General features: G+C 30.8%; 1 protein-coding gene across 5 annotated transcripts in view; it reads right to left on the bottom strand.

The window, feature by feature from the left end:
* Nucleotides 1-27073, bottom strand: part of LOC126746515 (TOX high mobility group box family member 4-A-like) — a 262557-nt gene that overhangs the window by 9994 nt on the left and 225490 nt on the right. For 2 of the 5 annotated variants that reach the window (XM_050454819.1, XM_050454820.1), the window contains exons 4-11: nucleotides 24197-24367; nucleotides 21123-21353; nucleotides 16088-16203; nucleotides 9435-9570; nucleotides 8942-9121; nucleotides 4987-5202; nucleotides 3991-4155; nucleotides 3417-3595 (exon numbers count right to left, since the gene is read on the bottom strand). In XM_050454819.1, the coding sequence (XP_050310776.1) occupies nucleotides 3417-3595; nucleotides 3991-4155; nucleotides 4987-5202; nucleotides 8942-9121; nucleotides 9435-9570; nucleotides 16088-16203; nucleotides 21123-21353; nucleotides 24197-24367 (1394 nt within the window). Of the gene's footprint in view, nucleotides 1-3416; nucleotides 3596-3709; nucleotides 3741-3990; nucleotides 4156-4973; nucleotides 5203-8941; nucleotides 9122-9434; nucleotides 9571-16087; nucleotides 16204-21122; nucleotides 21354-24196; nucleotides 24368-27073 lie in introns of those variants that run through there. The other 3 variants (XR_007663911.1, XM_050454821.1, XR_007663912.1) reach the window with 3 other exon arrangements.

Genomic DNA, 27073 nt, shown 5'->3' with positions numbered 1-27073 from the left:
CATCCTATATATAGTTTCTTTACTGCAATTAACTTATGAAATAATTTGGCTGAACAATTTCCGTAGATAGTATAAGAATCTTTTTTTTTATTGAGTTTAAAGAAAGTTATTTCTAGGTGGTCCATTGCTTCAATAAAATGATTTTGTTCCCGGATTCTGGCCTCTACAAATTCACTATTTAAATCGTCTTTATCATTTATTTTATAGTCAATTATCTTGAAGCGGGGATTTCTTAGTTTTGTCACCTCTATGTTGTAGCCATTCAATTTTTCTTCTGCTTCCTTTTTAAGTATATCTATATCATTTTTTCCCTGGCATTTAACTAGAATATAGCCGTTTTTTGTACTTTTTATACTATTTACACTAATCTTTAATTCGGCAGGATTTATCTTCTTTCTCAAGTCTTCCTTTATTTTTTCAATGTTCTGGTGTTTTTTTGGCCTAATAATAAGGCTAGGAATATTTGTTTGTTTTTGATGATTTAATGGCTTTTTAAGGATATCACTGTATTGTAAGGAATTTAATACATGAGCTTCACTTTTACTGGATTCAAGACTTTCTATTTTTTGTTGTAGTAGGGCAATTATTTCTTCTTTGCTTTCTATTATTTTATTTTTATCCTCTATTGTTCCTTGAAGAAGTTTGTGAGGTTTAAATCTTTGACATTCAGTGCAATCAAATCTTAAAATTCTCTCACCTTTTAGTTCTAGGACCTTCACTTCCGATGCTGACAAATTCCCACAATTCTTACATATTCCTTTTCTGCATGTGTCACATTGGAAAAGTGGTTTAATTTTAGTTTTACACACATCACACTCCATTTTTAATCAGCTTTTTATTTTTCGTAAAGTTCAGTAGTAAAAATTGCTAGGCGCGGCAACACCAACAAGCCAAACTAATTTTTAAATTGATATTCCCTTATTTTTGTTTGCAGTTGAGCCCACTGTAAATAGGGACATTAAGGGATCTAATTTTTCAGGCTATTCTCAGTTGTGATTGTCTGGAACGGCAACACTGTTACTCTATAATTGTACTAGAAATTGTACAATTACAACTCAACTGAACAACCACAATAATACAGTCCGAAAACAGGCCCAGGAGCCTAGCAGAAACACCTGCATACCATATTTATCTGGGCAATCCGGTCAACAATGGAAAGAATTTTAGCACGATACACACTTTAACTGGCCATCAAGCTTCTTTTGTGAATATTAAAGAGCACAAATGCACAATTTGCTTATCAACACTTTCACTAAAACTGCCGACTTTCAAATTTCCAATGATGTAATACTCAGACATTAAAACTTACTGTGAGCGCAGGAAAAGCACAAAATATGGAGAGCAAAATATATGTGTTCAAAACATTAGGAATTCTCTACTACTTTTTTTTTATAGGTGTCACTATTCATCCAATTAATTTATACTTTAATAACTGTTAGTTTTTTTTGCTACTAATTAAATCTTTATATTGTGAATGTTGATTGTTTAAACATCTAGTAAGTGTTCTTTTTAGTTTTTATAATTTGGGGAGAAAAATTAGGTTTTCTATTATAGGTCTGATGATGCCCTTAAGGCGAAACATGTCATCATAAATACTACATGAATAAAGACATTTATTGATACTGTAGGGTCAGAGTTTTTTTTATTTTATCCTGGATTAAAAATCAGTAATTAGTATCATACATTTTTATGGTTAAATATATGTTAAAACTAAACCTAGTTTAAACTCGATTACTACATCTCAAATATTTGATCAAATTTTTTTGAAAAATTTAGAAAAATCAGTGCAGTGCAACTAAGCAAAAAGTCGACTTTTTTGTCATTTGCCAACTACACGCCGCTGCACTCATTTAATCACTTTTCTTAAATGATAAATTAAATGGGAAAATGTACAAAAAACCAGTGACGTACAATTTAGGAAAATCCAAGAAAATTTTCCAAACGGATGCGAAATGAAACCAGAGGCGTACAATTCAAGAAAAATTTTTCATAAAATTTAAACGCGTGCCAATAAAGTTTTTTTTAGGAAAAAATGTTTTTTTTTGAAAAATTGTCAAATCAAATCGGAAAATTCACAAAAGAATCAGTGGCGTACAGATTCAAAAAATTAATATTTTTTTCTCATATTTCAAACGCACGGCACTATAGTTACTTTAATAGTATAAAACCGTTGGGGTATAATAAAAAAAAACCAAAAGATTTTTCTTCAAGCGCACGCCCCTGCAAGTATTTTTACAAAAAAATCAGTGGCGAACAATTTAATTTAAAATAACAACGCATTGGCGTGCATTACATCGGAAAATTCACAAAACATCCAGTGACGTGCAATTCTATTAGGCAAAAATTAGATCAAAGAGAACAAGGGGTAAAATGGGCAGGCATAAAAAAAATGATGTATTTTTTATTTTTTCGGATACACGCCTCTGCAGATAATTACAAAAAAATCGCAAAATTTACATTAAAAATCGACGGCGTAAAACAATTTTATTCAAGAAACCTACGATTTTATTTCATTTGTTTTAAACGGACGCCACTGTAGGTGATCTCAAAAATAACTGTAAATAAAATCCAAACATTTACGAATAATTAGTCATAATCACATAATAGAATTTACAAATCAGTGTACAATCAGTGTAAATATTGAATATAAATTTTCTGCAAAATCACTGTTTTTCATCAACAAAACCCTTACCCCCCCACCCACCCCAAACATTTCACCAGTAAGAAATTCTTTTGAAAAATCACCGTTTTTCTTCCATGATATCCAACTGTTTTTGTATTAAATATTTATTAATAAACTTCAAACTGATGACTCACTTTAAAGTCCAATAACTCAGCAACTATTAGGTCAATTCTTATGAAACAACGAGCATAATATTGGGAAAAGCATGCTTAACAAATAATGTTTTGGATTTAAACTGATCCAGATAACAGTTTTGGAGAAAAATGCCTTTTGGTCCAGTGACGTCCAAGAATGAAGTTTCTTCTTCAAACTGATGAGTCACTTTAACGTCCAATAACTCAGCAACCATTGGGACAACTCTTATGAAATAAAAAGCATAATATTGGGAAAAGCATGCTTAACAAATAATGCTTTGGGTTTAAATTGATCCAGGTGACAGTTTTAGCGAAAAAGGACCTTTTGTCAAGTGCTGTCTAAGAATAATGTTTTATTTTGAAGCTCTTACTTTAAAGTCCAATATCTCAGCAACTATTGGGGTAATTCTCATGAAACAAAAGGCATAATATTCAGAGAAGCTGAACGTATCAAATATTTTGGAAACCGTCGATTTTAAGTTACTCGGAAAGCCTGGAAAATGTGATTCTTTCTTTTCTTCTGGAAAATGAGGTCAAAGATCCAAAAGAAATGAGAAAAAACAGATGGGGGTTAGGGGGGGAGGGGAAAATTATCTTACCGGCAATGGCTAACAACGCACTCGTTACTGCAGTACTCGTCCTCCCACTCCGGATTCGTAATGGCCGGATTAGTACATCCGTGACGTATGCAGGAGTTCTGCTGGGGCCTCATACCGCCAGGAGCCATGGTTTGCTGCTGGGGCGGTTGGGAGGGTGGGGCTGATGGAGGGACTCCAGCCTAAAACAAACAAAATTACCCCATTAGTACCAGTAAAACCCACCGGGGTGGGGGGTGGTACAAAAAAATAAAACGGAATTGTTAACCAGTAACTACTCAGGACTCGGCACTTACAGGGCACCACCTCCTTACCGACGTACATAACCTGAAAAACATTAGCCAAACATGAAATCAAAACATGTCAACACTGAATGTTTAACGAGTTTACGAATTATGTTCAAAAGACGTCATTGCAATGCGAAAACTCTGCAATTCCACTATAGCGACATTGCACATTAACTATAGCACATAACTATATCGGAGAGTTTTCGCACTAAATAACGTTATTTTTTTTTCTTAAAATAAAATGAATCCCCCCTTAGAATTATAACAAAATGACCACAAAAGAAACTCACCTGTGACACCGGGGGGGAACTTGATACCATGGGGGGAGGGCTCATGTGTTGCTGGGGCTGTTGCTGCTGCTGGGGCTGCTGCATGTGGGGATTGTGGGGGGAAACGGGCACTTGCTGGGGGTGATTCTGATGCGGCGATAGTGGTATGTGTTGTTGTTGAGGAACCTTAAATCATCATTAAACGGTCATAAACGGAGCTTTACACCTTAAAAATTGAGCCTATCGTCACTTTTGTCCCGTTAAAACACGTTTGGTTTTGCTAGTTATTTTGAAGTGCGTAAAATGACAAGGTAAACCAGAAAGCCAACGTAAACAAACGTAATTTAAGACTGACAGTTCGTGACAGTTGACCGGAAATGCGCTTGACAGACAAGGGAGTTGACGTAAACGCTACAACGTTGCCATCCACTAAGTTTCAGGAAAAGAGTTTAATAATATGAGTGAATTTTTATGACTTGCAAGGCACTTTGGCAACGTCGTGATATCAATAGTTTTGACGGGAATTGGAAATTGACTTAAAGGAATTGGTTGACGTATGCAGTACAACGTTGCCGTATTGTCAAATTTATCTTTTGCTTACCGGAAGAAATTTTTGCTTTTGTCAGTATTGATAAAAAATGTCAAATTTTCCCGCGAATTATTTAAAATTATTTCAGAAAATTTTAAATTCTCATTTTCCAGGAATGTTTTCCAAAAAAATAAAAATGGGTTTTTTTTCTTCAAAATTAGAAATTTTCCGTTTGTTCCATGCATGAAAATGTTAATAAATTTGTAGATTTTCTCGTTTTTTGTCGTTGTGAACCGTTCCCGATTTTTGCACGCATTTGGCAACACTGTGACCCTGTCAACTCTCTCAGACAGAAACCGAAAACATTACAGCGTTGCCAGCGGTTTCTCAGCACCGCCCATTATTTCAACCCCAACCTACTCACTAACCTTAACCTAAAAAGTAGTAATAAGTAAAAAAAATTGTCGAAACCTACCGGTATTCCTTACCTGTTGCATATAACTACTATGCTGTTGCTGTTGTTGTTGCATGTGTTGCTGCATGGACATGTGACCGCCCATCGGCGACGGCATCATGCCGGGGTGGGATTGGGGCGAACCGCCGCCCATGCCGCCCATCATCTGGGGCGGTTTCTTATTAATCGGCGACTGGGATGGCGAGGGGGTGGGCGCACCTGAGGATATCGGTGGTGACGGTATTGTACCCTAAAATAAAAAATTGACATTTGATCTCAAATGAGGCTTTAACCTTGACCTAAAGGGTGTCATTTGAATCATCTCTTGAACTATAATAGCTAAAAAGTTACAGCCAATTATGTAAAGGAACAATTTTTTTTTTGGGACCGTCGAGTGCTATTGCTTGAAATTTCTCAAAAAGTAATAATTTCTCAAAAAAACTATAGAGACCTTAAATGAACCCTCAACCTTTTCCTAAACAGTGCCATTTAAATCACTTCCCTAACTATAAAACTCTAAACGTTACAATCATTTATATCACAGAACAATTTTTTTTCCAACCGTCGGGTGTCATTTCTTGAAATTTCTCAAAAAGTAATAATTTCTCAAAAAAACTATAGACACCTTAAATAAACCCTTAACCTTTCCCTAGACAGTGCCATTTAAATCACCTCCTTAACTATTATAGCTAAAAAGTTATAACCGTTTATGGTAAAGAGCAATTTTTTTTCCAACCGTCGGGTGCCAATTCTTAAAATTTCTCAAAAAGTAATAATTTCTCAAAAAAACTATAGAGACCTCAAATAAACCCTCAACCTTTCCCTAGACAATGCTGTTTAAATCACTTCCCTAACTATAAAACTCTAAGCGTTACAATTATTTATATCACAGAACAATTTTTTTTCCAACCGTCGGGTGTCATTTCTTGAAATTTCTCAAAAAGTAATAATTTCTCAAAAAAACTATAGACACCTTAAATGAACCTCCAACCTTTCCCTAGACAGCGCCATTTAAATCACCTTCTTAACTATTATAGCTAAGAAGTTACAACCGTTTATGGTAAAGAGCAATTTTTTTTTCAACCGTCGGGTGACATTTCTTGAAATTTCTCAAAAAGTAATAATTTCTCAAAAAAACTATAGAGGCCATAAACGAACCCCCAACCTTTTCCTAAGCAGTGCCATTTAAATCACCTCCTTGACTACAATAGCCAAAGACTTACAACCGTTTATGGTAAAGAGCAATTTTTTTTCCAACCGTCGGATGCCATTTCTTGACATTTCTCAAAAAGTACCAATTTCTCAAAAAAACTATAGAGACCTTAAATGAACCCTCAACCTTTCCCTAGACAGTGCCATTTAAATCACCTCCTTAACTATTATAGCTAAAAAGTTACAACCGTTTATGGTAAAGAACAATTTTTTTTCAACCGTCGGGTGCCATTTGTTGAAATTTCTCAAAAAGTAATAATTTCTCAAAAAAACTATAGAGAACTTAAATAAACCTTCAACCTTTCCCTAGACAGTGCCATTTAAATCACCTCCTTAACTATTATAGATAAAAAGTTACAACCGTTTATGTTAAAGGACAATTATTTTTCCAACCGTCGGGTGCCATTTCTTGAAATTTCTCAAAAAGTACCAATTTCTCAAAAAAACTATAGAGACCTTAAATGAACCCCCAACCTTTCCCTAGACAGTGCCATTTAAATTACCTCCTTAGCTATAATAGCTAAAGAGTTACAACCGTTTATGGTAAAGAGCAATTTTTTTTCAACCGTCGGGTGCCATTTCTTAAAATTTCTCAAAAAGTAATAATTTCTCAAAAAAACTATAGAGACCTTAAATGAACCCTTAACCTTTTCCTAAACAGTGCCATTTAAATCACCTCTCTAACTATAATACTCAAAGAGTTACAACCATTTATCTTAAAGAACAATTTTTTTCCAACCGTCGGGTGCCATTTCTTGAAATTTCTCAAAAATTACAAATTTCTCAAAAAAACTATAGAGACCTTAAATGAACCCTTAACCTTTTCCTAAACAGTGCCATTTAAATCACCTCTCTAACTATAATACTCAAAGAGTTACAACCATTTAACTTAAAGAACAATTTTTTTTCCAACCGTCGGGTGCCATTTCTTGAAATTTCTCAAAAAAACTATAGAGACCTTAAATGAACCCTTAACCTTTCCCTAGACAGTGCCATTTAAATCACCTCCTTAACTATTATAGCTAAAAAGTTACAACCGTTTATGGTAAAGAGCAATTTTTTTCCAACCGTCGGGTGCCATTTCTTGAAATTTCTCAAAAAGTAATAATTTCTCAAAAAAACTATAGAGGCCTTAAATGAACCCCCAACCTTTCCCTAGAGAGTGCCATTTAAATCACCTCCTTAGCTATTATAGCTAAAAAGTTCCAACCGTTTATGGTAAAGAACAATTTTCTTTCCAACGGTCGGGTTTCATTTGTTGAAATTTCTCAAAAAGTAATAGTTTCTCAAAAAAACTATAGAGATCTTAAATAAACCTTCAACCTTTCTCTAGACAATGCTATTTAAATCACCTCCCTAACTATAAAACTCAACGAGTTACAACGATTTTTGTTAAAGGACAATTTTTTTCCAACCGTCGGGTGCCATTTCTTGAAATTACTCAAAAAGTAATAATTTCTCAAAAAAACTATAGAGACCTTAACTGAAGCCTCAACCTTTCCCTAGACAGTGCCATTTAAATTACCTCCTTAACTATTATAACTAAAAAGTTACAACCGTTTATGGTAAAGAACAATTTTTTCTCCAACCGTCGGGTGCCATTTCTTGAAATTTCTCAAAAAGTAATAATTTCTCAAAAAAACTATAGAGACCTTAAATAAACCCTCAACCTTTTCATAGACAGTGCCATTTAAATCACGTCTCTAACTATAATACTCAAAGAGTTACAACCATTTATCTTAAAGAACAGTTTTTTTTTCAAGCGTCGGGTGTCATTTCTTGAAATTTCTCAAAAAGTAATAATTTCTCAAAAAAACTATAGAGGCCTTAAATGAACCCTCAACCTTTCCCTAGACAGTGCCATTTAAATTACCTCTTTAACTATTATAGCTAGAAAGTTACAACCGTTTATGGTAAAGAACAATTTTTTTTTTAACCGTCGAGTGCCATTTCTTGAAATTTCTCAAAAAGTACCAATTTCTCAAAAAAACTATAGAGACCTTAAATGAACCCCCAACCTTTTCATAGACAGTGCCATTTAAATCACGTCTCTAACTATAATACTCAAAGAGTTACAACCATTTATCTTAAAGAACAATTTTTTTTCCAACCGTCGGGTGCCATTTCTTGAAATTTCTCAAAAATTACAAATTTCTCAAAAAAACTATAGAGACCTTAAATGAACCCTTAACCTTTTCCTAAACAGTGCCATTTAAATCACCTCCCTAACTATAATACTCAAAGAGTTACAACCATTTATCTTAAAGAGCAATTTTTTTTCCAACCGTCGGGTGTCATTTCTTCAAATTTCTCAAAAAGTACTCACTTCTCAAAAAAACTATAAAGACCTTAAATGAACCCTCAACCTTTCCCTAGACAGTGCCATTTAAATCACCTCCTTAACTATTATAGCTAAAAAGTTACAACCGTTTATGTTAAAGAACAATTTTTGCCCCAACCATTGGATGCCATTTCTTGATTTTTTTCAAAAAGTAAAAATTTCTCAAAAAAACTATAGAGACCTTAAATGAACCCCCAACCTTTCCCTAGACAGCGCCATTTAAATCACCTCCTTAACTACAATAGCTAAAAAGTTACAACCATTAATCATAAAGTACTTTTTTTTTGGAACCCTCGGTTGCCATTTAAAAGGATTTTAAACACTTCAAATGAATAGACAGAGAGAGAAAGAGTGAGCGACATTTTATCAATTTTTTTTTCTCTGTTAATTATATGGTTGACGTGTAGTAAATAAAAAAATGGGATATCGTACTCACTTGGGGTTGATAGCCGCCGTAGGGAGATCCTCCAGGGGGACCAGCGGCGTAATTTCCGTAGTTGCCGTACATGGGGCCGCCCTCGCCCTCCCCCGCCCCCTTGGACACCAAACTCGCCCTGTAGGCGGCCAGGGCTTTCAAATACTCTTTTTTAGCTGCTTCCGTCTTTTTCTTGTACACCTAAAAATAAGGAAAAAAAACGTTGTTGTTTATAAGGACAAATATAGCACTAAACAACCATAAGAAGAAGAGGAAGAAGAAGAAAGTTTGAACTAGAGACCTCTGTACGTTAGGTAGATGTTCTACTGTTCTTCTTCTTCTAGGCTTAATTTGACCTCACGTCAGCAGACCCTTTGGTTGATTGATTCTTACTGACCTACTGAAGCTATGACCATGAAACAAACTTTATTCGATTACTATAGTATGGTTCTTTTGTTCTAGGTACTTATATTTCTTTTAATAGTCTTATATTAATTTTTTTATTAATTCTTACATTTTTATGTTCTGAATCTAAGGCGTCCCACATAGAAGCGACGATCTTGGATACTTCCCCGAAACTGGCGTTAGGGTTTTGGCCCTTGATGGCCGCCTGTGTATCGCGGAAGAATAGGGCGTAAGCAGATACGGGCCTAAAAAAAAATACAAAATTAAAAAAATATATAATATATAAACACAATGTACATACGTAAATATGTAGTGACTGGATAAATTAAATAGCGGGCGTGTTAGGGACATAAAAAACGCAAAATATGTACCTCAACCGTAATCGTAAAACGTTATTTTCACGTTCAGATCGACGTTTTACTCGCGACTTTTACGACTGGTACGTAAATAAACGTAAATTGGGAGGGAGGGCGGTTTAATTTTTTTTTCGCATTTTTAGCGCTAAATTTGATTAATGAAGGGCACCTGGGGTGGGTATAAGGGTTTTTTATGACGCACCCTAAAAGAGTTTATTTTTTAATTATGAAGGGGTATTTATAGCTTTATTTGCGTTTTGGCTTAGGTTTGTTTACTTCATATTTTTTAAGTCATTCTTCAATATATATTTAACAAGTAATAATTAAAAAAAATTACAAAACGTGAAGAAAATTACAAGAAATTAAAAGAATTCATATATCACTAAATTAAGCATAAAGAAAAAATATTTAACTTATCACAGACACTTAAAATGATTAAAAAAATATCCAGGCATTAATTGTTTAGGCAATGATTTAATGACTCAATGACTCTTTTTTTTTCATCATACGATTATGCCTTAAGAAATGATAAAAGATTTATCACAGGAATGATTTTATAATATAAAAAAAAAAATAATTTATTTTTCTTATTGGTTTTATGCGAAATCAAAAAATTATCACAGCAGTGATTTTGTATCCTAAATTTGCCTTTATAAAATATTTATCGCAACCGTGATTTTGATTCAGTGATTTTTTAGGCACAATTATCCAGTGGTAGCAAATTTTTCTTCCCTTACTGGTTTCATTGCTTATTGAGTACTATTAAATTAATAAATTTAATTATATTTAAATCTAATAAAAAACAAAGTACAGTAAAATATATTATGAGGCAATAAAAGAAAATTATTAATAATTTAAAATTATTTAGTAAAATAAAAGTAAAAAATAAATTGGCTGGTAGGTACAGAGAAAGTGAGAAAAAAAATAGGAGTAAGAAAACGTGAAATTAAAAAATAATTCTTTTTTTTTTAATTTGTCTATTACTATTAAAAAAAATGGAAAATTTTAAATTTTCGAAATAAAATCGTGAGGCGCTATGAAAATTAGGAAAATTTTTTTATTCAAAGTTTTTAATTAATTTTTTTTCGGCAAGGCATATTCAAACGAAAATTTATATGAAAATTTTTAAATCTCATTTTTCCAGGCATTAAAACATTTAAATGTCAATTTCGTTCAGTTTATCCAGAAAATTTAAAATAGATTTTTTTTTAAATAATGAATTTTTGATTTTTCCAGGCGTAGAAATGTTAACGAAAATTTTTTCACTTATGAAAATTCTGAATTTTCCAATTTATTTTCGTTGACATTTTCTGAGATATTTGCACATATTGGCAACATTGTGACGCTATGACAGAAGCCAATTTTTTAATCTCTTTGAGTTGTCGATTTTATTAAAAAAAAAAAGAAATTATATATTTTTTCCTTTTTTTTTAATTTAACCAATAAATTTTGAAAAAATTTAAATAAAACAAAGTTTAAATAAAAAATAAAATTAAATACCATTAACAAAAAAATCAAATTCACTTACCAAAAAATTAAAATATTTAAACACTATATCACAAGATAATAAAAAAAATATTAACTAATTTGAGTGCTTTAGGTTAAAATTCTGATGAGCCTTAAAAAATCCCATATTACTTAAATACCGTATATAAAACATACATTACTACATAAAAGCAATCAATTTAAATAGGCTTACTTTAAAGCCTTTTACCGTACAAATATTCCTTTGACGTCTCGCTTCAATATCACTTATCGTCTTTTTGCATGGAAAAAGACCCTTTGATGTCACCCTCACACCCTTATACATACATAAAAGCACCTTCCCCCTTCTCAGATAAATAGTTTAAAAAGAGATGCCTGGTTATCGGTTTCTTTGATATACATAATATATAAAACTTTAATTTTCTTATAGGGAAAATAATCATTGATTTTCCAAGCCCCCTGCTCTAAAGGAAAGCAATAAAAAAGGCCTATAACGCGTGGAGAAAAAGAGCCATTATAGTGGCCCCATAAAGTTAACATTCGATGTGAGGAAAATTTGCTGTTTGGGAATTTATTTGCAGGAACCTCCCCCTCCCCCGAGGGTTATTGCTGATATAACGTACACCCTAAATGGGGTTTTTATGGACCTTAAGTCCGGTCGTAAGGCCGTTTGATATGCTGTTATTTGTTTTCCAATTTAATCGCTTGATTACACCTTAATAGCCTTAAGAACACCACTAGTTTTCTAGAGTGATTTTTTGTGTGTTTACACGCATTTTTTCGTTATTTATTTCTTATTTTCCTTGTTGTATTTATTGTCGCCTCTTAATTTTCTCATTTGTCCTTAAAGTCTAATTTTATTATTATTATTTATTTGTCTCTATATTTTTATAAATTATTTGGTTTTTCAAACTCTTAAAATCACTACTGTGATTAAAATTTTATTACATTAAAAGAGACAAGACAATAGATAAAGAATAATAACTGGCAGTCAAATTTTAAAAAAATCATTGCTGAGACCATCATTAGATCTGTATAAGAAGGTAAAAATAATCATTTTTCGCCCTAGAACTACTGCTGAAATAAATATTTTAATAACACATTAATTAGACTGCATTAACTCTTCTTGGTGAAAAAACTTATAATAAATCACTGTGGTGATAAATATTTTATCATAAAATTAATAAATTAATTGCAGGAGAAGAAACAATCCAGCCTAGATAATTTTTTGATCATTTTAATTGTATTCAAAGAGAAATAATTAAGCAAAAAAATCACTGATGCGATAATTGGGCTTATTGTTCCTGTATGCAGAATTTAGTGATTTTTTTAACTGTGTTCAATAAATAAAGAGTAACAAAAAACATGTATTGTCTTTTTTGAGTTTTTACGACTAGAAAATCACTGCTGTGATAAATATTTTATCAGCGAAAGAAAAACAAATCACTGCTGTGCTCATTTTTCTGTTCACAAAATGTCAAAAACATACAGAAAAACAACTGTACGCTTCAAATGTATTCAATGCATAAAGTTGAATGAAACTTTTCTATTGGCATTTTTGAGATTATCAAATCACTACGGTGATAATTATTTTATCATACAACAGTGAAACAAAAAAACACTTCTGTGATAATTCCTCTTAAGTAAAAGTAATTATCTCTGTTAAAAGGAAAATTTTTTTGGTGCAATTTATGAGTTTATGGAATCACTGCTGTGATAAATATTTTATTATACAAAAGTAGTACAAAAAAATTACTGTTTTTACTGTTACAAACTTCAACTGTCAAAAAAAAAACATAAGAACAATTGTACATTTTAATTGTATTCAATTCATTAAGCCTATAAACAAAGAGAACATTTTTTATTGACTTTTCTGAGATTATCAATTCACTACTTTGATAAATATTTTATTAGATAACAGTGGTGATAATTTTTTTATGCTCTGTTATACAACTTTGTGAAAAGAGGCAGTATTCAACGAATGACGCCTATAAGGCAACAACCTATTTTTATAATTTTATTATTACTATTTATTTGTTTTATATATTTTTATAAATTATTTGTACTTTTTTGTCGCTGATTTAATTGAACTGTTTTTTTTTGCTTATTTTCCTCGTTTTATGAAGAAAGTTTTTTTTCTACTTATTATTATTTATTATTTGTTTCTATCAAATATTTTAATTTTTTTATAAATAACTGAAAATCACAGCCGTGATAAATATTCTTTCACACACGTTTTAACCACTACTTTTTTGTCTTAAAACTACTTTTAAAGCACTACTGTGATAAGCTTTTTTATTAACTTTTAAATTTTACTGGTTATGGGTAGTCAAATTTATAAATTAATATTTTTAGATAAAAATATTAAAGGTTTAAAAATGGACAAATGTGATAATTGAGAGTATGGTTTTTAGCACAATCGCCTTTCAAAGTAAAAGGTTATTAATTTTTTAAATAAAGAGAATTTTATTCCAGGCAGTTGAAGCAACAGATTTTTTCAATTAATTCAATTAATTCAATTCAATTTTTTCAAGGATTTTTTAATTTTCGAGAAAAAATTGAAACATTCTTGGAATTGTGATGATTCAGTGCCTGGATTTCACATATTCGTCTTCCAATGTTTAAGATTTTTAATTTTTTAAATAAACAGGAATTTATTCCAGAAAACTGAGGTAAAACCATGCCTCAACTGTCTGGAATAGTAAGATTAAGCTGAAAATAAATTTTTGAGTGAAAAAAATTGAAAATCCTTGGAATTATGATGATTGAGTGCCTGGATTTTACATAATCGTCTTCCAATGTTTAAAATTTCTCATTTTTTAAATAAACATGAATTTATTCCAGGAAATTGAGGTAAAACCATGGCTCAACTGCTTGGAATAGTGAGATTAAGCTGAAAATACATTTTTGAGTTGAAAAAATTGAAAAATCCTTGAATTATCATGATTGAGTGCCTGGATTTCACATAATCGTCTTCCAATGTTAAAGATTTTTAATTTTTTAAATAAACATGAATTTAGTCCAGGAAATTGAGGTAAAACCATGGCTCAATTGCCTGGAATAGTGAGATTGAGCTAAAAATACATTTTTGAATTGAGAAAATTGAAAAATTCTTGGAATTGTGATGAACGAGTGCCTGGATTTCATATAATCGTCTTCCAATGTTGAAGATTTTTAATTTTTTCAATAAACATGAATTTAGTCCAGGAAATTGAGGTAAATCCATGGCTCCACTGCCTGGAATGGTGAGATTAAGCTGAAAATAAATTTTTCAGTTGAAAAAATTGAAAAATCGTTGGAATTGTGATAACTGAGTGCCTGGATTTTACGTAATCAGCTTCCAATATTGAAGATTTGTATTTTTTAAATAAACATGAATTTATTCCAGGACATTGAGGTAAAACCATGGATCAAGTGCGTGGAATAGTGAGATTAAGCTGAAAATACATTTTTGAGTTCAAAAAATTGAAAAATGCTTGGAATTGTGATGATTAAGTTCCTGGATTTTACATAATCATCTTCCAATGTTTCAGATTGTTAATTTTTTAAATAAACAGGAATTTAGTCCAGGAAACTGAGGTAAAACCATGCCTTAACTGCCTGGAAAAGTGAGGTTAATCTAAAAATAAATTTTTGAGTGAAAAAATGGAAAATCCTTCGAATTATGATGATTGAGTGCCTGGATTTCACATAATCGTTTTCCAATGTTTAAGATTTTTAATTTTTTAAATAAACAGGAATTTAGTCCAGGAAATTGAGGTAAAACCATGGCTCAACTGCCTGGAATAGTAAGATTTAGCTGAAAATAAATTTTTGAGTTGAAAAAATTGAAAAATCCTTGAAATTGTGATGATCGAGTGCCTGGATTTTACATAATCGTTTTTCAATATTGAAGATTGAGGTAAAACCATGGCTCAACTGCCTGGAATAAAGAAATTAAGCTTTTGGGTTGGAAAAATCCAGAAAATTGTAATAAAAGCTTGGTTTTTTTCACACTCGTCTTTCTCGTCAAAATTGCCGTACCCATATTTTAACCTTGCATCTCCATTAGTTTTTGATATATGGGTGATATTGGGTTCCAGAGAACTTTAGTTCTCTTTTCAAGCTTCCAGTGCTGACTTCTCCATTACACATTTTTTCTGGATAAAACGTTTAAATACTTATCCAGTTATTTAATGAGAAACATCTATATTTATGAGTTATGGGCATAAATGCGCGAGAATTAAATTTTCCTTTAATATATTAGAAAAACGGAAAAACCCTTAAAATTGTGAAGAGTAAAGGACTGGTTTTTGAGGAAAAAGCCATTTTCTTATCATGCAACAAAATGCTATAATAATTTTTTATGGCTACCTCATACAATACTTTATTAAAATATAAATATATATACAAAGTAACATCTGAAAGTTTCAAATGTATTCAATGAATTATTTATGCCGCCTTAAAAGAGCGCCATTATAAAATTCAAACTTTATATGCATTTTATTCAGTTTTTAAAATTCACTCTATCCCGATTCTTTGCATACATTTTCCTCTTTTCGCGACCCGTTCTCGTGCCCCATTATAATACGGTTTCAGGTTTTTATTACCGTCTCTCGGTGATATTTTAACGTTCTTACATCGATTTTATTATACCCCTGCACGGACGCCACTGCCTCTAATTTTACATTAGGGTTGGAAATAACACTTTCTCCCTCTTTACCCTGCTAGGTTGAAATAAAAGATCGATTTGAACAAGGAGGGATGAAAAATGGGTAGTTTGGGAAAATCCCATTTACCCCCGAGCAAACATATATATACGAGGGGGTTGAAATTGAAAGAAAGGGGATGTGAAATGGGCTTTTTAAGCGAAGCTTTTTTTTTTAAATTTTCTCATTCGCATGAAAAAATGGACTTTTAACGGGGGGGTTTTTTAACGTACTTTTGTGGCTCGTTGGGGTCCCTCTTCTTTTTCTTCTTTTGCACCTTCGGTTTCTTTTGGGCTTTTGTTAGACCGGGATCGGCGGGTTCCGGGCTGGGTCTCTTCATGGCCGTTATCTGAAATGTCAAAAAAACGTCAATTTTGAAATTTGACAGAAAAAACACAACAAATTCCAGGTTTTTGACATGTCTGGACTTTTGAAAAAAAAACTAATTTTTACTTTACATAATATTCACAGGGCCAAAAACAACTTAGGGTCTAGCATTAATCATAAATACTTAAAAGATTCCACATCCTCGATTCATGACAATTATGTCTCTCTATAATATATCATGAACGTCGTTTTATTTGTATCTAGTTTTAACTATTTTAAGTCTATACTCTTCATTTAGACCTTTAGTGCTAAAAAAATATAACAAAGTACCATCTGCAAAGATTTTGATTTTACAATGTTTAACATGAAGAATTATATTATTTTTATAAATTATAAAAAATAAATGGGGTGTACTAGAGACCCTTGAGGGACTCCAGTTTTATGGACTGATTGTGGTAAAATTGAACTAAATGGTGTATTAATGAAGGCATATTTATTTGGTAGAAAGTGGTATATGTTTAACCAATATTATAAGTAATGATTTAAAATTAATAAAGCAAATATTTCAAACTATTATATTTACATATTGATTTTTTTATGAAGAATTTTGAATTTGTGTACCGGATTTTGAGAAAAACAAGAATTTTTTAGGAAAAAATATATTTTTACAAAATGCTGGAAAAACTCGAAATTAACTAGTCAGAATTCAAATTTGAAATTTTTTACACATATTCCTTGAATAATTTGACTATACTTGACATGTATTTCAGGCATTTTAAGATTACGTAGGTATATGTATTAATTGGGTATATGTTACTCCTGCTGACGAAAGTAGGTAATAATGTACTGGGTTGATAAAAGTATTATAATTTTATTAAATTTTACAAAAATATATTGTATTTTATATGTAGGTTTTTATCATTCTTAATAAAGTATATTATTATTATTACGTACAGGAATTTAGAAAAATGGATTGTGGATAAAAATCAATTTTTTCCTTAAAAATTCATAAATCGCCAATAACTCGAAAACTAGACAAAATCCAAATTTGAAATTTTTTCCACATATTCCTTGAATAATTCCTTGACTAAGAGACCTATTTCAGGAATTTTAAGATTATGTACAAGATTTTTGTAAAAAATCGATTTTGGAATAAAATAATAAAAATATAAAATAATAACTCAAAAACTAGACAAAATCAACAAGTAGAGCAACAAAGTTCAATTTTATTCATGTTTGAATAAAAAAAATTATTGAGTTGTGATTTTTCGCTAAGCTGAATGTCACACTATCCTTACACTGAAAGTAATATGTCAGTTCATTTCGGTGTAATTTTAATCATTTTAAGAAAGGTAAATATTAATGATTATAATAATTGATAAGAATGGGGTCGACAAAAGTAGAGCAACAAATTGTATTTAACAGTATTTTATTTTACTTTAGTTCAACAAAAAATATTTAACACATTTAACCAGAAAAACAATTGAAAGTAATACATTAGTAATTGATATTAAGGATTGTTTATTTGGAAACATTTGGGAACGAATACGACGTTCTACTTCTTCCCAGAGATTCTCGCTGGGGTTAAGATCTGGGGATTGTGCTGGCCACATTATTTTCCCCAAACCACTGTTGAACAACTTGCGAAGAATGTTTTGGATCGTTGTCCTGTTGAAAAATAAAACGCAATGGCATTTCCCACTCTGCATAAGGAAGCATAACATTCTGCATGATATCCCTATAAACAAATCGATCCATCGTATCATTAATAAAGTGCATAGGGCCTAGCCCAATCCATAAAAAACAACCCCATAAAAATACACAACCTTTACCATTTTTAATTGTAGGTGTTACGTATTTAGGATTAAACCTTGTATTGATTGGTCGCCTCACACGCCCCATTCCATCAGAGTTGAATATTTTATAGCGCGTTTCATCACTGAATAGAACTTTTTTCCAGTCATTGACGGTCCAGTTTAAATGCCGGCGTGCCAACCTTGCTGCTCTATTGAAACTAACGGCTTTTTAGCTGGACGTCTACTAAATAACTTTGCGTCTACTAACCTTCTTTGTACTGTTCGTATACCAACCGTAATTTCTGGAATTTCGGCAATAATTCGAGGTGCGGATTTCCAGGATCATTTTGGGAAATCCTTTTGATGCGTCTGTCAGTCATTACTGATGTTTTCCTTGGCCTTCCCGATTTTGGCAACTTCTCTAAATGTCCCCTCTCATTATACGATGATATTATTTTGGACACAGTGTACCGGGGTAAATCAAACTGTCTTGAAATATCGGCTTGTTTGTTACCTTCCATGAATCCATTCACAACTTTTTGCTTCAAGTCTTTTGAAATTGGAATTCCTCTCGGCATGATTAATCTTACACAGAAATGTTCAAAAAAACATAAAAATCACCTTACACAATTATTTTAGCCCTTTACCTTTGCTAAAACCCTTCTTTTGAACAAATTATTTGAATGTTGCTTTACTTTTGACGCATTACTATGAAGCATTTCAATTTAAACGTCAAAATAAAATCATTTGTTTTGATTGCGAAAATTTTTGTTGTCATTGATAATCATAGCCTATTTTGGAGTTTTAAAACTTAGTCGATCTGTATACATTATCATGCATTTATAATTTTAAAATCGGTATTTGCAAATATTTTTGGAAGTGTTGCTCTACTTTTGTCCAATAGTGTATATTCTTTGAATAATTTGACTAGAGACATATTTCAGAAATTTTAGATTCATGTACAGGATTTCGAGAAAAACAAGGATTTTGGAAAAAAATTCCTAAAAATCTTATAAAATGCTCAAACAACTCAAAAAATAATCAAAATCTAAATTTGAAACTGTATCAACATATTCCTTGAATAATTTGACTAGAGACCTATTTCAGGAATTTTGGATTCATTTACAGGATTTTGACAAGAACAAGGAATTTGGAAAAAAAATCACAAAATGCCCATAACTGAAAAACCAATCAAAATTTAAATTTGAAAATGTGTACACATATTCCTTGAATAATTTGACTAGACACGCATTTTAGGAAATTTAAGATTATGTACATGACTTTTGTAAAAAATGGATTTTGAAATAAAATAATTTTTTTCCTCAAAAACTAGACAAAATCTAAATTTGAAAATTCATAGTATATTCTTTGAATAATTTGACTAGAGACATATTTCAGAAATTTTTTATTCATGTACAGGATTTTGAGAAAAACAAGGATTTTGGAAAAAAATTCCCAAAAATTTTACATGCTCAGAACTCAAAAACTACCCAGTCAGTATCCAAATTGGAAAATGTTTATATATTTTAAAAGTTCTGGATTCATGTACAGGATTTTAAGGAAAAAATTATGTTTTTGCTAAAAATTGTATTACTTGACTAGAGACATACTTCTGGAATTTTGGATTCTGTACAGGATTTTGAAACAAAATTATGTTTTTCCTAAAAATTTCACAAAATACCCATAACTCAAGAAATAGTCAAAATCCAAACTTGAAAATTCAGAAATATATTCCTTGAATATTTTTACTAGAGACATATTTCATACATTTTGGATACGTGTACAGGATTTTGGGAGAAAATTATGTTCCTCCTAAACATTTTACAAAATGCTCATAACTCAAAAACTAGTCAGAATTTCAACTTGAAAATGTATACAGATACATATTTTAAAGAAACATGTATTATTAGCTAAACTAATTCCTGTTAATTTTTATATAAGATTTTGCTTCTAATGTCTATATTAATTTAAGGGTATTTTTTAGTTTTCTAATTGTCATGTTATTAATCCCACTTTAAACATCCTGTTTACAGAATAATTAATTAGACAAATTAAATAAGGTACTTTGGACAAGTTAAAATACATCAATCAAGCAAACAATTATTGTTTAAATGTATCTTTAGGACATTTGACTCAAAATGCAATAACATGATTCTGTGACTAGTTTTAAGTTTAATATAATTATTTTGAAACTATGTTAAAGAAATAACGTGTTTGTTTAAATTACATCACTATTAAATGATTCAATTAGATATATAGTATTCAATTCTAATTTTTTTCTTGGTTTCACATTGACACTATATATATATATATATACAGGGTGATTTTTAAGTTGATTTTTTAACTGTGTAAAGAACTCGGTAAAATTAAATTTTTTTTTCAAATATCTTTATTCAAAAAACCAATTTTCAACATCGCTGTAAGTTGATAAGTTTATTCTGTATGTCCCTTGTTTATAAGTGTATCGAAAAAAGTTATTTGAAAAAAATGTATATTTTACCGAGTTCTATACACAGTTAAAAAAAGTATCAACTTAAAAATCACCCTGTATATAAAATTAGCCTTTTTTACCAATACTTTGATAAGATTCATTTAAATATCCAAGTACTTATGTATGTACTATACGAATGGAGAATATGAAGAAGATATTTATTTCAATGAACTCAAATTTAAGTTTTTTTTTCTATGTGTAAGCACACATTGCATTTAAAACCATTTTCTCATATAAAATGATCAATATATGTGGTGTCAAAGGCCCTACTACAATCAAGAAAAACAATTCCAATGACTTTTATCCTGTTGATTTGTGAAAAGTTGGAAATCCGTTTCTCATTAATGTTTTTTTTTGTCTATATCCTGACTGATGATGGTCATCTTTTTATTCAGAAAAAAGTGTAATTTTAAGAGACTGGTAAGTGGTCTTGAAAAATAGTTTGCACCAATAAATTCACTGGAAAAATTACTGAAAACTCAACATATTGGGAATTTTTCGTTTGCTGCAAACGAAAAATGGATTGCACCAATAAAATCCGGGGTAAAAAGCACCATGTTGAGCAAATTTCCTCAATTCTTGAGGAACGACACAACAACTACTTGGAACCCCTAGAACTCATTCGTCACCAAAATCTTCAACGATCGATCTTACCATAGCAGGATGCGGAGTACTATCGTCACTATCATCGCTCGTGGTATGTTCCTGTCCAGGTGCAGGGGGACTATTTCCTCTTCCTTGGGGATGTTGTGGAGACGCCCCGTACCCTATACTACCGGGAGGTGGTTGCCCATGACTCATCATCATCTGCTGATGCTGTTGTTGTTGTTGCTGCTGTTGCTGCTGCTGCTGATGGATCATAAGAAGTTGATTGTTGTGTTGTTGCTTAAAGAGAAAATAGTTGTTTTATAAAAGAAATCCAATAAGGGTATATTGGGAAAGTATTCAGGTTAAGATGGAATTTACTAGAATTTGCCCCTTAGTGCGGTCAGTTTAATTAATTATTAAGAGTACATTTCAATTATAGAATCTTCCAATTTAAATTAAAAAGTAATTTATTTGCCATAAAGAGTCAATACATTGCTGGGAACAAAATAAAAATAAAGTAATAATAAAGATGTCCGATTAATGTGATTTTCAACAACAGATACTATTTAGCTACTGACAAAAGTAGCCAGTAGTGAGACAAACTTATCGATATAAAGTTATAATAAGGTACTAAATACCAATTCAATATTCAAGTTAAAAAATAAATTAAATTATTCCAGGCAGTTGAGGTAACTCTTAAGTTTTTCTACGCATCAAAGAATAGCAAAGGAGTCAAGTGCCTGGATTAAAACAAACATTGATTCCCTGCCTTCCAAGCGGTTGCTTTAAATGCCAATTTCTTCCAGAACTCTAAAATTCCTCAAAGAAAGAAGTTCTTCCAGGCAGTTGATGTCAGTTTTAATTGGAATTTTTCAGGCAATAAGAACCTGGAAGAATTAATTTTTTTTTATGAGTCAGTTTGGAAAAAACAGGAAAATTAATTGAAATCTCTGGAAAAAAGTTACTCCAGCCAACGAGTTCTGTGCTAATTGCTATAGTATTGTTTGTACAAATGTTTCTAGTATTTAAAAATCGTGGTAAAAATTTAATTAGGGGAAAAAGTATATCTTTGATCAAAGTACTAAGCTGCTTTCTAAAACCCGAATTTTAAATTTATCTGAGAAGTCAGTAATTTATTCGAAGATACATTTTTCAATAAATTAGCTTTTTTTTTCTTAAGGGAAATTTTGAAAAAATTCTGGTACGTGCATAAAACCGATGCAAGCCATTCGATTACGAATGGGGAAAAATCGAGACTATTATAGGAAATTGTCGCAAATTCCAAAAAAATTAACTTTATTGTAAATGTCTTGAAACTATGGGCTTTCCAATAAAAAAAGAACGAATTAAATCGCTTGTTTCGTTTAAAAGTTATCGTCAGTTATGTTTGACCTGGTCCTCGTCTGATGCATTCGCCAATTTATAAAACAGCATTTATTTGAAAATCCGTTGAAGACTCATGAAATTTTTTTTATAGTTTCTTATAGGGAATGTTACGCTCTATCATTTTGGTTCCTATGGTTTTTAGAGAAAAAAGCATAAGAAACGAGTTATAAAGATTTTAACATTATGAAGCCTTAATAAACTATTTTTTAAAATTTGCCAGGTATAAAAAAATACGCTAAAAGGATCGTGCATCTATAACCTTTCTTATAAAAAAAAATTAATAAAATCGCCTGTTTCGTTTAAAAGTTATCGTCAGTTTACCTTGTCCAGGTCCTCGTCTGACGCATTCGCCAATTTATAAAACAGCGTTTATTTGAAAATCCAATGAAGATTCATGAAATTTTTTTTATAGTTTCTTATAGGGATTGTTACGCTCTATCATTTTAGTTACTGTGGTTTTTACAGAAAATATCATAATAAACGAGTAACAAGGATTTTAAAAATATGAAGCGTTAATTCACTACTTTTTAAATATGCCAGGTAAGAAAAAATACGCCAAAATGACCGTACATTCATATCCTTTCTTATAAAAAATAATTTAATAAAATCGCTTGTTTCGTTTAAAAGTTATCGTCAGTTAACCTTGACCAGGTCCTCGTCTGACGCATTCGCCAATTTATAAAACAGCGTTTATTTGAAAATCCGTTGAAGATTCATGAAATTTTTTTTATAGTTTCTTTTAGGGAATATTACAATCTATCATTTTGGTTTCTACGGTTTTTATAGAAAAAAGCATAATGAACGAGTTATAAAGATTTTAACATTATGAAGCCCTAATAAACTGTTTTTAAAATTTACCAGGTATAAAAAAAAATACGCGGAAATGATCGTACAGCTATAGCCTTTCTTATAAAAAAGAAATTATTAAAATCGCTTGTTTCGTTTAAAAGTTATCCTCAGTTAACCTTGACCAGGTCCTCGTCTGACGCATTCGCCAATTTATAAAACAGCTTTTATTTTAAAATCTAATAAAGGTAGAAGAAATATTCTTTATAATTTCTTATAGGGAATATCCCTCTCTATCATTTTATTGTCTATAGTTTTTTCGAAAAAAGCATAATAAACAAGTTATAAAGATTTTAACATTATGAAGCCCTAATAAACTATTTTTAAAATTTACCAGTTATAAAAAAAATACGCGGAAATGATCGTACATCTATAACCTTTCTTATAAAAAAGAAATTAATAAAATCGCTTGTTTCGTTTAAAAGTTATCATCAGTTATCTTTGACCAGGTTCTCCTCTGGCACATTCGCCAATTTATAAAACAGCGTTTATTTTGAAATCTGTTGAAGATAGATAAGATGTTTCTTATAGTTTCTTATACGCTCTACCATTTTCCACCATTATGTACACACTTTTTGTATTTTCTCTTTTGACACGAGCCTATAGTAAAAAAACAATCTAAACGAGGGAGCCATTTATGTAACGATGGTCTGAGGTTTTTTTTTCTTTCTTTTATAGTCGTCCTTTTGATAAGTAAATAATTTGTAATTTTGTTTTGTTTTACATGTTCTATATTAATGATTTTAACCTATTTATGTTTTTTGCAGCCCTCATAACCTACTGCGGAAAGCACTGGGAAGATATTAATATGTTTCTTATTAGGCTCAATACGTGTTTTTATATTATTTCGACTTTTTCTATAGTCAAATATAGAGTACAACTGAAAGAATTTATTCCAAGAATGGTACCTGTTGGCTTGGAGACATTGAATAGTTGGGCTGGGGACTGTGGTACTGCTGCCCCACCATCCCATGATCCGGACCTGAGAGGTACAAGGGTTGCTGGTACCCCCCGGTGGGGTCGTGCATCCCCATCGCGTCCTGTTGCTGGTTCATTTGTTGATTCATTTGCTGCATACTCTGGAAATAATTAAACAAATAAGTGACATTTATTAAAACACTTTAAGAAGCCGATGATGGTCAATTTTAATTATTTTTTTTTAAATCGATTAAACAAACATGTTTGACCATTGGATCGTAAAACATAATCGGTCAATATTTTCTAGTTAATCGCGTGTGTTGATTTACCACTTTAATCCGACACACACGGATCAATTTGCATAATCATTACTCGAAATAGTCGTGTCATATTATGGAAATGAGATGACCCTGATTTAGGATTTCTGAATGCCTTTTGTCATAAGCCACGCCGCGGGAATTATCGGATTAATCGAGTACGCGATTCGCACGTGTTTATGGTTTCAATGTTGAATTGCGAGTGATTGATTGGTTTGAGGAAAAAACGGTTGGTACCAGTGGGTTAGTTGGGATAAAATAGCTAAAAATGAGTCGCAACTTGATGGTTTTATTTTGATTTTTAGGACAATTTGTTCGTTTTTGAGAGAAAGGTCTACTTTAATATCTCTCACTTACATGCTCATGCTAGGTCAATTTGGAAATGTGAACTATCAAACATCTTGTTAAATTAATTTGAATAATTTAACGTTTTTCTATGTTTCCAGACAAATTTGTATTCAGAATTCTCTGGAAACCCTATTTAGAGTGTTTATTTTTCCTAATTAGCTTACTTTTTTAGCATACATAAACTTAACTCAATTTCATAAATGCACTGAATTTGCAGTACATTTAGTGTTTCTACTCAAATACTGAGTTGATTGCTAGTTGGGCCTATCTTGTCTAATAAAAGCTGTATGAGTTCTTTTTCTAACAATTTCGTCCTTTTTTTCAATAGTTTCAAAAGCTCTATTGTTTCCGAAATAATAATGCCGAGTATCTTTATTTGTCGTAATTGACTTTACTCAATCTTTCAAAGAAATTGTGTTGGTAGTTTCTTTTCTGCAAGATACTAGGTCAGTGTGGATATTTAAACCCTAAAACATCTCGTTAAATTAATGATAAAAATTCAAAGTTTACTGACGTTTCCAGATAAATTTGTATTCAGAATTCTCTGGAAACCCTATTAAGAGTCATTTAATTTAGTGTCTTTATTAATGGAAAGAGCTTTTAAGTTTGATAGTAAGAAAACTCAAGTAAGTAACTGAGTAAGAAAGTAACTAGCAGTAAGTGAATTTGTTCGTATAGTGTTCCAAGTGATAAAATATTACGTAAGTCGCCTAATATGCACCATAAAGTGACTTCAACTGCCTGGAAAAGAAAAAAAAATTATTCCAGGCAGATGAGTTGGTTTTTTTGATTTTTTCAGGTTTCCTTATGAAAAGTTCTTTTCTTACTTTTACTCGAAAACCTTAAAGTTATGTGAGAAAAGTATCGGTACAAGAATTATAGATTTTTTTATCATCTATAATTTTCTTAAAAAGCATTTTTTCTCAGGCAATAATTTTTTGCAAAAAAAACGTTTTTCGCAAAAAATGACCCTTAGCCCCCCACCCACCCCACACAACTTACCAGTAAGAAACTGTCTACAAAAATCATTGTTTTTTAAAATAATACACATGAATAACTGGTTTCATCGTTAATATAATATAATCTAATAACACAGTTTATTTATTTAAATTTTATATAATTATATATATGTTTATTATTGATTATTTAATACAAAAACAGTGCTATTTGATTGGATTTTATGGACGAAAAACGGTGATTTTTCAAAGAAATTTCTTACTGGGTAAATGTTTGGGGTGGGTGGGGGGTGTAAGGGTTTTGTTGATGAAAAACAATGTTTTTGCAGAAAATATACAATATTCAATATTTAATTTAATAACACTGTTTCCTTAAATTTGATAAAATTTTTTTATTTGATTTTCAAAAAATCAGAATTTACCCACAGAGTTGATTTTTTCCAAAAATCGAACAATAACCCACTTACTTGCTATTTAAAACCAAAAATTCTTCCATGCTTACCTTTTATAACAGAAGAAACAATTTTTTTCTTCTAAAAACGAAAAAACGCTAGAAAAAAATTAAATTTTCTCTTTCTAATAAAAACATTTTTTATGAAAAATAAATTTTCTAAAAAAAAATTAAATGAAAAAGATTTTTGAAAAAAAAAAGGAAATTTTTGGACTTTTTCAACTTAGGTAACTTACTAGAGTTTCATTCAAAAAACCGAAAAAAATGCCAATAACTTCTTTATCATTAATTTTTTGGAAAAATTTGTAAAATTCTTTTTTTTGTACTTTGGAGAGGCATCTATTGATCATAAATCTTTAAAACATTTACAATTTTTCAAATTGACGCATTTCACAATTTTCCAAAAAAAAACTAATTAAAACAGATTTTTAAAAGAAAGCAAATTTTACGAGTTTAAAAGGACTCGATTTTCTATTAAATCCAAGGAAATAAAAGACAATAAATAAATAGAAAAACCTTAAATAAATTAGACAAAAAAAATCAAAATTTTAAAATTAACTCCAAATTACCTGTAATCCTAATCAGATTTTTTTATTTTGTAAAATCGACTTTTTATAATATTTTTTTTTTAATTAAAATATGCCCGGAACACCAAAAAATCTAAAAATCGTCAAATTTCAATTTTTGAAGCAATTTTTTTAATCATAAAGCTAATAAAAACCTTATACAAAAAAGATCAACATTCCAAAGGATTTTCTATAAATTTAAATATAAAAACTATAGATTTTTTTATCA

Source organism: Anthonomus grandis, chromosome 17 (assembly GCF_022605725.1).
Source record: "Anthonomus grandis grandis chromosome 17, icAntGran1.3, whole genome shotgun sequence".
Classification (NCBI taxonomy): Eukaryota; Metazoa; Arthropoda; class Insecta; order Coleoptera; family Curculionidae; genus Anthonomus; species Anthonomus grandis.
Note: the sequence above shows the minus strand (reverse complement) of the source record. Positions and strands in the feature narration are given on the sequence as shown.